The following is a 14,382-nucleotide window of genomic DNA, read 5'->3' on the forward strand; positions in this document are numbered from 1 at the left end:
AAAATAAAATTTCTGTAAGATGATCCACATTAAGTTGTGGGAATGAGAAAATTGCTGGGTTTGTACCTTATGGAAATAAACTTTACTGTGCTTTCTCAAATCTTTCTTGGCACTAATTTAACTAGTAGATAGAGTGAGGGACTAGGATAAACTGGAATTTGAATGGCAACACTACTTGTGATTTTTCTTTGTGAAAATCCTTTGGCTGACTGCTTTATAGGTCAAGACACCAGGGCCCATTCGACATATGCTGTTTTGAGAGATTTACCTCTTTTTACTTCCTCAGATCTGAGTGGGCATAAAGTGTTCACTGATGTTGGCACTGGTAGCCGATGTAAGCACTCCCTTTCACTGTCATTGTTCCATTTTGTGGTCAGCTGCTGTGGGATTGAACAGGGTAGGAACAGAATGTGAAGTCATCCCTATCTGCTATCCCCTAGTAACAAAGGTACAACAGCTTTTATTGAACAGGGCCAGAGATCAAGTGTAGTCTGGAAAAAAGCTAGTTATTCCTGCCGAGCTATTGTGAATTTGTAGTTGCATTATAGGCATGTGGGTAGCAGTTGTGGTGGTTCTCATGGCTCTTGTCTTCATGCAGCATATGTCTTCATCTGTTACATAATTTTTGTGAATTTCCTTGAATTCCTTGCTAAATGGCAAATATAAACATGTTAAATAAATAAATGTATGCCACAGAGCTTGCAAAGTCATAGGAACCTATTTGGAACAAGTAGGCTAACAACTCCGCAAGGGAGCAGTTGGAAGTGCTCTGATTACTCTTGCAGGTTGTGGGGTAGATCTCTCTTATGTTCTATGCATATAGAAAATGCCATTCGGCATATAGAAAATTCTGTCATCTTCACCTGTTGCATGGCTGCCTGTGGAAGGCAGTGGAGGATACATGCTCAGTGGTTGACAGCAATAACAATCTGGAACTGGAGTGAGTGTTTATGAGGATGTGGTACAGAAAAGGAGTGCCATCTGTGCTGTTGTGGTACTCTTGGCTCAGCATCTCTCCCACTGTATTGGCTGCTTACTCCTTTCCTTGTAAAAAGCTACAATAGAACTCTGGGTATACAGTGACTGTTCCATATGGCCATTCACCAGTGAAGAGGTAACCTATAAATGGGAGTGCATGCTTACCCTTACATCCCCTGACACTGTTCCCATTGTCTGGGTGGAAGGATTTTTGCTATTATGGTTTAGCCAAGTTACAGTTCTCCCAGACAGCAAGGGCTGGGTTATGTTTTGTATTTTCACTGTGTATGTTTTTATTGCACTCTTGTTGTAGAAGTGGAGCATAGATTAGGGTTGCATTTGGCATTCTGGGACAAAGTACTCTTTTTTTTTTTTTTTTTTGAATAAGTGTTAACAGACCTAACAAAAAAAGAACTAAAAAGTCATCAATCATCCAAAAACATCAGACCTACTGGGTCAGCCCCCCACGTTTTTTTCTTTTTATGTTAAACTATAAACATATTTTGATCTATGAATAATCCCGTTTCTCTAGCCAATAATAAAAAGAGTCCCAGGTCTGAGAGAAGTCTGTATCTTCTTTCTCCTTCAGAGACAAAGTTAATCTTTCCATTTTGGCACAGTCCAAGATCTTTTTTTAGAATCAGTTCGTCGGTAGGTGACTCTTCACTCTTCCAATGTTGGGCAAATGCAATCCTCGCTGCAGTAGTTACATGTAGGATCAGATACATTGCTAGTTTACCAACATCATCAGGTACAATGCCTAATAAGAAAACTTCAGGTTTAAATGTTAAAGGTTTTTGTAACATTTCCTCAAGCCATTTGTGTATTTTAATTCAATACTTTCTTGCCTTATCACAGGTCCACCACATCTGATAAAAAGTACCCGGTTTGTGTTTACATTTCCAACATCCATTTGACATATTTGGAAACATCTTAGCTAACCTATTTGGTGACAAATACTATCTATAAAACATTTTATATAGGTTTTCTTTGTATGAGGTTGCTAATGTTACTTTAATATTTCTATCCCACAGCTTTTGCCATTTCACTAACTCAATATTATATCCAAAATTTTGTCCCCACGTTATCATAGTTTCCTTAACCTGTTCATCTTCCATTCTCCTATCCAGGAGAAAGTTATACAATCTTTTAATCATTTTCTCATCTGATTTAAGAATCACATGGTCAGATGCTGTTAACTCCTTATAAAAGTCCCACATTCTATAGTCTTTAGCATATCTCGATTGCATTTGAACCTTCTGACACCAAGAAATATTAATTCCTTGTTCTTGTATTTCTTGATTCAATTTCAATCCTCCCTCAGTATCCAAGATTTCGTCATATATTAAGATCGCTTTACAGTTCAGTGCATTTGGATATACAAGAGCTTCCATAGGCGAAAGCCATCTTGGTAATTTAGTATACAGTTTTATCTTTAACTTTTCCCACACCAACATTAATGATTATATTTCCTAATATAATGATTTAAGAAACAACCATGTACCTTACACTTTTCATACCACATATAAGTGTGCCAACCCATTTGTAAATCATGCCCTTCAAGATACAAAATTCTCTTATTTCTTAAAGTTATCCATTCTTTTAGCCATGCTAAGACAGAAGCTTGATAATATAACATCCAATCAGGAAGACCAAAACCCCATTCCCTTTAGCCTCCTGGAGCATTTTTAATTTAATCCTTGGTTTCTTCTTTTTCCATATAAATCTCGAGATATGGGTATTTAAATTGTCAAAGAATTTTTTGTCAATTTTTATGGGAATCATTTGGAATAAAAACAAAAGCTTTGGTAATATATTCATTTTAACCAGTGCTATTCTTCCCAACAAGGATAATTGCAAATTAGCCCATTTTTCCAAGTCACTCTTAATTTCCTTAAATAGTTTATCATAATTATCTTCTTTCAGTGTAGTGCATTTAGCTGTAAGGAAAATTCCCAAATATTTAACCTTTTTCACAATTTGAAGATCTACTTGTTCCACCAGAGTTTTTCTCTGCTGCAATGTAAGATTTTTTACTAACAATTTTGTCTTGTCTCTGTTTATTTTCATCCCAGTAACATTGCCATATTCTTCAATCCTTTGTAAAAGTTTGGACTTCGTTACCAAGGGTTCCTCAATAATAAAAACTAAGTTGTCTGCAAATGCTTGCAGTTTATAGCTTTCACCTCTAATTCTAGTACTTTTAATATCCATATCATCTCTGGTATTTATATTTAACACTTCTAAGATCAATATAAACAGCAATGGTGATAAAGGACATCCTTGTCTTGTGCCCTTTTATATGTCTGTAGTGTTTGTAAATTCTCCATTAATTATAATTCTAGCAGACTGTCTTTGCTAGATGCTTAATATCGCATTAATAAACTTTTCACCAAACTCCATTTGAGCTAGCTGTTGCTTCATAAATTGCCAATTGACATTGTCAAAGGCCTTCTGTGCATCCATAAATAATAACACCATTGATTTTTCAGAGTGTGCCTCATAATACTCTAAAATGTCCAAGATGATTCTCATGTTATTCCTCATTTGTCTTTTAGGTAAAAAGCCATTCTGGTTTGGATGTATGAAGTCCGTTAAATACTTCTTTAGTCTTTCTGCCATTACAGAGGCAAAAATTTTGTAATCCACATTTAATAGTGATAGAGGTCTATAGTTCTGGATCTGTGTCAAGTCTGTATCTTCTTTCGGTATTAATGTAATATTTGCCTCTGTCCAAGTATTTGGTATTTTAGCATCTAGCAATGCCGCATTACATACATCCTTAGGCATAGACAGGATTCCTTCAAAAATTTTATAGAACTCTGCTGGTAATCCATCCAGGCTTTTATCATTCTTTTGTCTCTTAATTGCCTCAGTTACTTCTGTCATTGTTACTTCTTCATTTAATGCTTTTTGGTATTTCTCCGGTAGCTTTGGTAGATTTCCCTTTTGGATATATTCGTTAACTTTCTCAGTTGAGGTCTCTTTATTCTGGTACAGCTTTGCAAAGAACTCTTCCGCTATTTTCTTAATTTGTGTACTTTGTACTTGCAGTCATCCTTTTCCATCCTTCAATTTATATATTAGTCTCTTCTCTCTTTCCTTCTTTACTTTATAAGCTAACCATCTCCCTGGTTTATTAGCATTTTCGAAAAAATTCTGTTTAGTCAATTTCATTTGCTTGGTAAGTTCATTTGTATCCAAGAGGTTCAGTTTGTGTTTTAGAATATTCATTTGTGCCTTAAAGTCTTTTTGGATGGATTTTCCTGTAGCTCCTGTTCAAGCTTCATCAATTCGTCTACTAATTTAGATCGTTCCTGCTTTCTCATTTTATTTATTTTTGCTGATGATGTTATTATCAGCCCTCTGACATAGGCTTTAGCTGTATTTGCAGAGGTTTCTTCAATTTTTTTGATTTGAAAAAATAGTTCTATTTCCTTGTTTATCTCTTCTTTAAACTTTTTATCTTTTAATAAGACTTTGTTTAACACCCATCTGGGTGTTTTTACTGTCCCTTTCAATGTCATAGCTACAGGATTATGATCTGCCCAGACATTTGACTCTATTTCAGCTTTTAATAGATCTGGTACTAAGTCTGGGGTTATCCAAATCATATCAATTCTGGACCACGACCTATGTCTATTCGAGTAGAAAGTATACTTAGCAGAGGTTGGGTTTTTATGTCTCCAAGCGTCTGTCAATCTAAATTCTTCAATTATATTAAAGCAAGACTTTGGAAGTATCCTCCTACCTTTTTTCTCCTTAGTCTCACTTGTATGGTCCATTTTTTTGTCCACAATTGCGTTGAAGTCTCCCATTAAGCACAAAGTCTGATAATCCAGTTGCGAGAGTAAAGTATGTAGTTTTTGGTAGAACATCACCTGGTGATCATTTGGGGCGTAGATCGCCACCAAAAGCACCTTTTTAAATTTCATTGTAACTTCAACCATCAGAATCCTACCGTCTTCGTCAGCTAGCGTATATTTGGGGTCTAATTTTTCCTTGATGTATAATGCTAAACCTCTTTTCTTTTGAGGAACAGAGGATGTAAATAGCTTTCCAAGCTTTGGGCATTCCAAGAGCTTATTATGTTGTTTCTTAATGTGTGTTTCTTGTAGACAAATTATATCTAGCTTCAGTTTTTGGAGTTGAGAGAAGGTTCTTCTCCTCTTAAAGGGTGGGACAAAGTACTCTTAAGGTACACGCCACATGGCCTTTCCCAAGGGGAAGAGCAATTTGAGAAATCAGCCATTTGTGTAGCACTACTTAAACATCCTTGAGGTGCTTCTGAGGAACAGTGTCCATTCTATACACACGTGTATACCTTTCATGCTTTGGACCAGGAAAGGCCAACAAGTCGTGGGTTTTTTCTGAGCAGTTCAGCCCTGCATACTCAAGTATTTTTGCTACATAGATGTTCAACAGCCCTTAGCCCATGTGGAGCTAGGAAAATAGTGAGGATCACAGTGTAACTGCTGGGATCATCTCTGTGCACTTAGAAGAAAGGCTGTTTGGTTATCACTCTATGGTGAATGGAATTGTTGAAGCATTTGCTGCACTGTGATTGGGTGGAAAGTTACTTTAGATCAGGGGTCCTCAAACTTTCAAACAGGTGGCCAGTTCACTGTCCCTCAGACTGTTGTGGGGGCGGTCTATAGTTTGAAAAAAATATGAACAAATTCCTATGCACACTGCACATTAAAATCAATTAAAATTAAATTTTATTTCTTTATTTAGATTATTTTTATGCCGTCCTGTCACGAAGGCCTCAGGACAGCTTACATACATAAAATAATATAAAACATAACACAAATAAATTACAGATCCACACTGGCTGCAGTTAAAAACATATATAAACCAATATTAAAAGTTATTAAAATATTGTTGGAATAAAAAGGTCTTGACCTGGTGCCGAAAAACAAATAACAACGGCACCAGGCGGACCTCTCTGGGCAGCGCATTCCATAGGTGGGGCGCCACCACAGAGAAAGCACTCCTCCGGGTACTTTGCCTCCTAATATCTTTCACAGAGGGTTTTTGGAGGAGGGCTTCTGCTGCCGATCTCAAGGAGTGGGAGGGCAAATATGGAAGAAGGCGTTCCTTTAGGTAGAAGTCATTCCTTTATTAAATTAAAAATTAATTAAAATTAAAAAATAATTGAAAAAATTTAAAATGTTTGCTCCACTCCCTCGGGCTGCAGCAGAAGCCCAAGATGTGGCAGGGAAGAGCATGTCCATAGTCAATGGGCGTAGCTACAACACAACAAAGGCACTAAATATAGTATTTTGCATAATGCAGCTGATGACTGCAGCTGGCATTTAAAAGAATGAAGCAAAAATACTAAGGATAAATACTTTTAATGCCACTCTTAGTATTTGAAGCAAGGCAGCCCAGAACAATTCCCACAATACACAATGGCTGTATATGGATGCAGAGCTAATATTACCATATTTAAGTGCAACCTTGCCAAAACTGGTACTGTCCAGATGAGTTGGACTACAACCTCCATTGGCCATGCTGGTTGGGCATCATGAAACTATAGTCCTCGCCATCACCCCGGTTCCGAGGGAGCGGGAGGCCGGAGAGGAGAACGCGGGGTGGCTCCCCTGTCCAGGAGAGGGCCACAAGGAGGGTGGTAAGGGCTGCTTTCTGAGGCGAGGGGAGGTGAGGGATGGGGCCACGGCTGGCCAAACAGGGCGCCTCCTGTCTCCCCCCCTCCCCACAGAGGGAAGCATAGTAGCTGCTCGACAGCGGTGGCTTGCCCAGTGAAGGCCGTGGCCCCACTCCATCTCAGCCTGTCTGCCCCCGGGCTTTGCAAGGCAGCTGCAGCTTGGCCCGCACGCCAGGGACATGGCTCACATACTTAAAAATAGATATTAAAAGTTATATTTTTCTTACCTTTTTTAGTGTCTTCATCTCTCTCTCTCTCCCACCCTCCTCTCTTCTGTATTCCTGCTCCATATTCCCACTCTGTATTCAGAGCCAATGCATGCATGCAGTAGGGGGGAAGAGCCAGCGCACGTGCAGTTGAAGGGAGGTGTTACAATTTGGTGTGTGCACCGGCTCTCTTCTAGTCTCCAAAACTTAAAAGAGCTTCAGAGAACACATGCACTGGCTGAGAGCTTTCGGGCTCAATCGGAGATCATTTTCTCCAAACAAGTCCGAGGCGGGCCAGGTAAATGACAATGGCAGGCCATGTCCGGCCCGTGGGCCATAGTTTGAGGACCCATGCTTTAGATCCTCAGTTGCATTTTGGCAAGGTGAGGGGAGTTGAGGGGTTGTATGTGCACATGCAAAAAAGAAAGGTACTCAATTTCTGTTGAGTTCAGGTAGCTTTTGTGAAACCAGTGAAGGATTATCTTGGCTTTGGGGGTAGGATCAGGATCTGAGATGAATTTGGCATATATCTGTTCTTTTACTGGTATACCCAGTCAAGTTCTTTAGACTGACATTTACTGTGTATTAAATGAAGGATTGTTCTTTTCTTTACTGTTCCTTGCAGAGTGCTCAGCTGAGTGAAATAATCAGCAGTCTGATTGCTCCTCTTAACCTGTCTCCCACATCCTCTCCTCTCTTTTCAAAGTCTTATAAGCAGAAAGAGTTGGTAAATGGAATCTCTGGAAGGTATGTAGTTCTCAAGTACTTCAGGATAATTTTTTAGCTTTATTGTTTTGGAAATTGTAATATAAAACAACAGCACTATTTTGATATTTAATATTTTTAATTCTTGTTTCCCAGTATTTTAGTACTTTAAGCTTGCAATCCTACACTCACTTAATTGGGAATAAAACCTGCTGAATTCACTGGGCCATTTCATATGGTCAAACAAGCTACAGTGACTTACTTAAATCACTGGGGGATACTGAGCACTGTTAGCCTAATTATGTGCCTGGATGAGGCTTATTGCGTCATTTGAACCAGAAGGCATGGCTTGTTTGAGGGGGAACAATCTACAAATACCCTGTTGCTTATTGTTTGGCTGTTGGGCCAATTATAAACAGATACATACTGAGAAAAATTTTAGGGCTCATAAATATTTGTCATATAATCCTGGGTATAATTACTGCTCTTGAAATAAAAATCACATAAAATTACTGTGTGAAGAGTTTGACTGTAGTGCATATTGTTTATGTCCTGGGGTATTGCTTGGTGCATTTCAGAGAGTCGAGGAATAATGAAGAAATGTCATCTTCCAGTTGGGTGATTGACCAACAGCACCTGAAGAAAAGAAGAAAAGACAAGATGAAGCTGAAAACATCAGCTGTTGCTATGATAAGTACATCTGCTCGGACTAGACCACTTCACAGTTTCCAAAGGAGAAAACTGTACAAAATGAGCTCTGCTTTCAGTTCATACCAACAGGTGCTAATGTTTTTTTTACTCTGTTTCTTTGAGAAACTGTGTTAAGATTGCATCTGTCATGTATGGCAGTGGCACTTCTGTGTGCAGCAATTTTTGTTACCTTGTTAGAAAAAGTTCTGCCAAATACTTAGACAGCTTAGAGCATGGGTCCTCAAACTATGATCTCCGAGCGAGTCCAAAAGCTCTGAGCCGACACAGCCATTCTCTGAAACTGAGCAGAGCCAGCGCATGCACCAAATTGTAACAGCTCAACTGCGCTTGCGCTGGCTCCCCCCCCCCCCCATTGCACACATATACAGAGCGGGAATACGGAGCAGGAAGCAGAAGAGAGAGAGATAAAGACACTAAAATGGATGGGAGGTAAGAAAAATATAACTGTTTAAATCCATTTTTAAGTATGTGAGCCATGTCCCCAGGCTGTGGGCCAAGCTACAGCCGCCTTGCCGAGCCTGGGGGCAGCCGCTGGATGGCTGGGGCGCAGGAGACATGGCCTTCTCTGAGCAAGCCACTGCTGCTGTCAAACGGCTGCCCCAGGCTTGGCAAGGCAGCAGCAGCTTGCCCAGAGAAGGCCAGGGTGAAGGCGCAGGAGCGATGGCCTTCCATGGGCAAGCCACTGCCGTCGTTGAGTGCCTGCCCCTGGGCTCAGTGAGGTGGCTGCGGCTTGGCCAGAGAAGGCCATGGCAGAGGCACAGGAGCAATGGCCTTCTGTGGGCAAGTGGGAGGCACCCGGCTTGGCCAGCTGCGGCCCTCTCCTGGCCGGGGGAGCTGCCCTGTGCTCGCCTCTCCAGCCTCCCACTCCCTCAGAACCGGGGTGCTGGCGAGGACTATAATTTCATGATGCCCAACAAGCATGGCCAATGGAAGTTTTAGTCCAACTCATCTGGACAGTACCAGTTTTGGCAAGGTTGCACTTAAGTATATGGTAGTATTAGCTCTGCATCCATATACAGCCATTGTGTATTGTGGGAATTGTTCTGGGCTGCCTTGCTTCAAATACTAAGAGTGGCATTAAAAGTATTTATCCTTAGTATTTTTGCTTCGTTCTTTATAAATGCCAGTTGCAGTCATCAGCTGCATTATTGTCATGCCTGACGCCCCGACAGAGGCAGCACCTCACAGGGAAAAGTCAAACACCCAAAGAGAGAATCAAACATCAGAACAGGAGGATTTATACCTGAGACCCTGTGGCCAAATGTCCCTTCTACAACCTGGCTTGGGAATAGCTGAACAGATAGCCATCCCTCATCCTGACCCTTTATCCATTGGGCAAACAGCCGAGCCTCTGTCAGACCACGAGGGCCCCGAGGGAAAAGGCACTGTAAGTTCTGCTCATGGAGAGCTTGGGCAGGCTGCCCCACTTCCTCCTGACGTTGAACCTCCTGGACATGACACAGGAGACACAAGAGGCGGGGTAGATTTGTCCTGAGTGACTCTTAGACATTCTCTACGCAGATTGGAGCAGAAGGAAGCTTTGTCCCGCCTCGGGGGAAAGGTGGGACGAAGAAAGCTAGTCCCACTTGGGTTCCCTGAGGGACGTCACTAAGGAATTAGCAACTGCCTTGTAAAGACCATTGTGGTAGAGCTTATCTGTAGCGTTATAAATCTTGTAGATAAGTAGCAATAAAAGGCTTTAGTTTTATTGCCTGCGAAAGTGTGGGTTGTTTATATTGTGAGCCGTCACCTCACAACAATTATGCAGAAGACCATACCTTGGTTGTGTTGTAGCTATGTCCCTTGATACCTAAAGGAATGCCTTTTTCCCTATTTGCCCTCCCACCCCCTGAGATCGGCAGCAGAAGCCCTCCTCCAGGAACCCTCTGTGAAAGATATTAGGAGACAGAGTACCCAGAGGAGGGCCTTCTCTGCGGTGGCGCCCCGTCTGGAATGCGCTCCCCAGAGAGGTCCGCCTGGTGCCATCATTATATGTTTTTCGGCACCAGGTTAAGACCTTTTTATTTAATCAATATTTTAACAAGTTTTAATATTGAATTTTAGTACTATATTTTAATTGCAGCCAGAGTGGGTCATTAGTTTGTTAATGTTATACTGTTATGTATTGAATTTTATTTGTGTGAGCCGTCCTGAGGTTCCCACAAAGGACGGCATACAAATATTCATTCTCTCTCTCTCTCTCTCTCTCTCTCTCACACACACACACACACACACACTCTCTCTCTCTCTCTCTCTCTCTCTCTCTCTCTCTCTCTCTCTATATATATATATATATATATATATATATATATGGACATGCTCTTTCCCACCTCATCTTGGGCTTCTGCTGCCGCCCAAGGGAGTGGAGCAAACATTTTTTATTTTTTTAAATTAATTTTTAATTAATTTTAATTAATTTTTTAATATACAGTGTGCATAGGAATTCATTCATAGTGTTTTCGAACTATAGTCCAGCCCCCCAACAGTCTGAGGGACAGTGAACTGGCCCCCTGATTAAAAAGTTTGAGATCCCCCTGGCTTAGAGGAAAGGGTATGTGATATAGATCAAGAATTAAGGGGAACTCTCAAGGGAACATAAACTACAAGGAATTATTCTCCACATTAGGAGAGAATTGTCTAATTGCCAGCTGTTTTCGCAGTCATAGTAAAAGGTCTTAAAAATTAGGAAGATGGTTTATTATTTAAGGAGTCCTGTTTTTAATTTTTTAAATTAAAATTCCAGTATGCTCAGAATAAGTAAACGTTCCTCCAAAAATCATTGTGTCTGGTCTCAGAAGAAGTGCAGGCAATTAAATCTGCCTTTTTATATCTGTTTTTCTTTGAAAAACTCCATGGGGCATTTTTACCCTGTACTTTCCCCTAGGGACTTTGTTGGCTGCTGTGCAGGTGACATATTTTATGGTCTTCCCTCATATAAATTCTTCCAGGAGAAGTGCACTCACAATAGGATTTTTCCTGCAGTGCATGATATAAAGTATGAAATTACATATCTTCACTGAACTTAATGTGTTCTTCATATATGAGTTTATTAGAAGTAAGACGTAAAACTAATACTCGTTCAAAAGCTCTATCAAATTAATGCATTGTTCTATTTGCTTTTATTTAACAACCTAGGAAAGGGGAAAGAAACAAGAAAGTTTTTAATAGAACACTTGCCTCAGAGGAAACATGTTACAATATAAATCCACTGTCTGTTTTTGGTGTATGTGTTTAATTGAAAAAGCTTACACACCTGGTTGTACTCAGTTTAAAGGAAATTGAAAAGCTATTTTTAACCCCCCCTCCTAGTTCCAAGTTAGTTTCATAATCTTAATAGTGTCTTAGTTTGTGCTGTATTAAACTATACATAGGATAAAATAGCTATGAAGTACTTAAGTACTTGAACTGAGCTAAATACTTAAATTTAGAAAAAATGTTTCCACCTCATTTTGGTACAAAATACCCTTAAATAACAGCATTGAAAGAACCTTTAAGTGTGATGCACATAGCCAAAGGAATAAAAATTTAGGATTAAGGATTTCAGTAGTATTTGATTAGTCCATTTCTCATTTGGCAAGATGATCACAACATGATATATGAAAAAGTTTTCTAAGTAACATACTGAGGCTGTGGCACATGGAAGAGATGTATTTAAATGCTGTTCCCCAAGATAGTGATTGCCCATTGGAAAAGGGTGTTTTCTGATAACCACAAGGTAACCTCAAATTAGCATACTATACACTTCATTTTAAAACTCATCTCTGAGAGAGTTCCCAGAATTTTCCTCAAGTTTATCACATGCAGGTACATTTTTTCCTTTTGTGTGCTGCAAGTGCTCTCCATGGTGAAATTATTTTGTAATTACTAAGTTACTTGGGTTGTTACTTTCCCTGGTATGTTTGATAGTTTTCCCTGTGTATACACAAGATGATGGATTGATCCACAGATTCATATATACTGATTGCCCTGGACTTGATTTGCAAATGAATTTTTGAAGCCCTGATAGAGAAGATACAAATAACTTTCTTTGCATGGTTTTATTTTTGATAGCTTATTCATATGTACACATGAGGGTTTTGTTTAAATAAGGACCTTTCTCAATTCATACCAATAGATAAAATTAAGAATGATGGGGCTAGAACTGTGGTGGGCAATTTTTTCCCTTCCAAGTGATGCATGCACTGGTGGGTTGGAGAGGCCCATGCCAGCAGTGGGCACAGCTGAAAGCAGTGGCGGCAGGGGCTAGGCTCTTTCCCTTCCTCCTTCATGCCCTTCCCCCACTCCTTGAGTGTGGAGATAAGAAGTTTTACATTTACCCTCCTTGCACATTGAAACCCATCATTACCACTCTCATTGTCCAATCAGTGTTGCTCAGCTGTTCCTGCTTATCAGCAGGAAGTGGGAGGTAAATGATCGGATTTGGTGAGCTTGCTGTTTCTGTCTCCTCCTTAATGGGTAGCTCATTAGCTTTGGAAACAGATGCAGAGAACACTGATTGGCACTTTATTTCCACATTTTGGAAAGGACCTGTAGGTAACCGCACTGGACAAGGGTTGAATGTAGCATGTGGGCTGTGAAAGTTTTAATGGTGTCAGTTCTTCAGGAGGTTTCTCTACTGTAGGGGATATGTCTCTAGGCATATGCCATTTAGGGCATGCACACTAAATGGGACTCCCATATAAGTGAGGGAAGGACAAGTACCAGTCCACCACTAAAGCATTAGAATTTTCCAAAACTAGCTCTTTCTGGGTATAGATTCCTTTAATGAAACTGCAGAGATGACCAAATAAAGAACTCCAGTTATAGGTAAGCCACCCTTCCTTAGCTGAAACTTCTGGGCTCAGAGTACAAAACTGGAACAAAATTTTTTGGGAATCATAGTACAAAGTTACTGTATTATTTAATCTTACTTATTAAAGTATTTGTTTGATACAACTAATACCTACATATGTATTGGACAAACCATCTGCAGAAATGGATGTGACTCATCAACCTAAGTTATGCAACCTTACTCCTCAGTCACAACAATTACATGACTGTTCAGGAGTAAAGTTGGGTTCAGATGCACACCCAAACCCCTGAGTCAGTCTGTCTGTCTCTCATCAGTAGTTCTCCTGCCTTGTCAATATGAGGCATCATTTTGTTAGCCTAATTTAATTTAGAATTTAATCGTAATTCAAAATGTGTGTGCTTTCTTACAGGCTATGCAACTGAAAGGTGCCTTGTTTAACACAGAAGAGATGGTTCCAGCTTCCATGTGGAGTGGTTGTGAGTTCAGGACACAAAGGCAACTCATGTTAGAATTGGACAGCTCATTCCATCCGGTCTTATCATTTTCATCAGGTAGAGGGTTCCTTGCTATCATTTGTACACAGAGTACCGTTTTTGTTGATGGAATGCTGTAGCACTTAGAAATTTGAATCAAAAATATTTTGAGAAGTTTATTTATTGTAAAAAATCATTGCCAAAGAACTGCAGAAGACTCACATTTTCCTAGAATCTGCAGCTGTGTTCATAATCTTTTCAAACTGCTGTGTTACTGAGTTGGGAATCCCAGACCAAGCAAAACTCCCTAGTATGTTCACATAGCAGTTGTACAATACGTGTTTGCCATGGAAATGCAAATGTAACACTAGTGGACCTGTGGGAGGAATCTGGTTTGGGATGGGAATCTATCAGATTTTCTTTGCTTGGTTCCTCAGATTCTGGTCCACTTTCTCTCTGCTCTAAGTCCAACACAAACTGAGTAATTTTCATGGGCTTCTGGCTGGAATCAAGTCCAACTATTGTGTATGTATAACTAGCAAAGCTGGCTTGCATACACATTACTTCTGCACACATGGCTTGTGGGCTTTCTATACTTAGCAGGAGAATAATTAAGTGCTTGCTTTGCTGTTAGTCACGAAATCATGTCCGACCGATCGCAACCCCATGGACAACATTCCTCCAGGCCTTCCTGTCCTCCACCATCCCCCGGAGTCCACTCAAACTCACGCCAACTGCTCCAGTGACTCCATCCAGCCACCTCATCCTCTGCCGTCCCCTTCTTCTTTTGCCCTCAATCGTTCCCAGCATTAGGCTCTTCTCCAGGGAGTCCTTCCTTCTCATGAG

The 14,382-nt window shown here is 40.3% G+C and overlaps 1 protein-coding gene across 4 annotated transcripts in view; it reads left to right on the forward strand.

Annotated features, from left to right (window-relative positions):
* Positions 1-14,382, forward strand: part of KANSL1L (KAT8 regulatory NSL complex subunit 1 like) — an 82,384-nt gene that overhangs the window by 28,762 nt on the left and 39,240 nt on the right. For all 4 annotated transcript variants that reach the window (XR_006414901.1, XR_006414902.1, XM_044431978.1 and 1 more), the window contains exons 5-7: positions 7,481-7,602; positions 8,139-8,340; positions 13,473-13,614. Coding sequence is in view for 2 of the 4 variants with exons in the window: in XM_044431978.1 (XP_044287913.1) it covers positions 7,481-7,602; positions 8,139-8,340; positions 13,473-13,614 (466 nt within the window). In the remaining 2 variants the exon portion in view is untranslated. The remainder of the gene's footprint in view (positions 1-7,480; positions 7,603-8,138; positions 8,341-13,472; positions 13,615-14,382) is intronic.

The sequence above is a fragment of the Varanus komodoensis genome, unplaced genomic scaffold, assembly GCF_004798865.1.
Source record: "Varanus komodoensis strain SLA01 unplaced genomic scaffold, ASM479886v1 scaffold23, whole genome shotgun sequence".
Classification (NCBI taxonomy): Eukaryota; Metazoa; Chordata; class Lepidosauria; order Squamata; family Varanidae; genus Varanus; species Varanus komodoensis.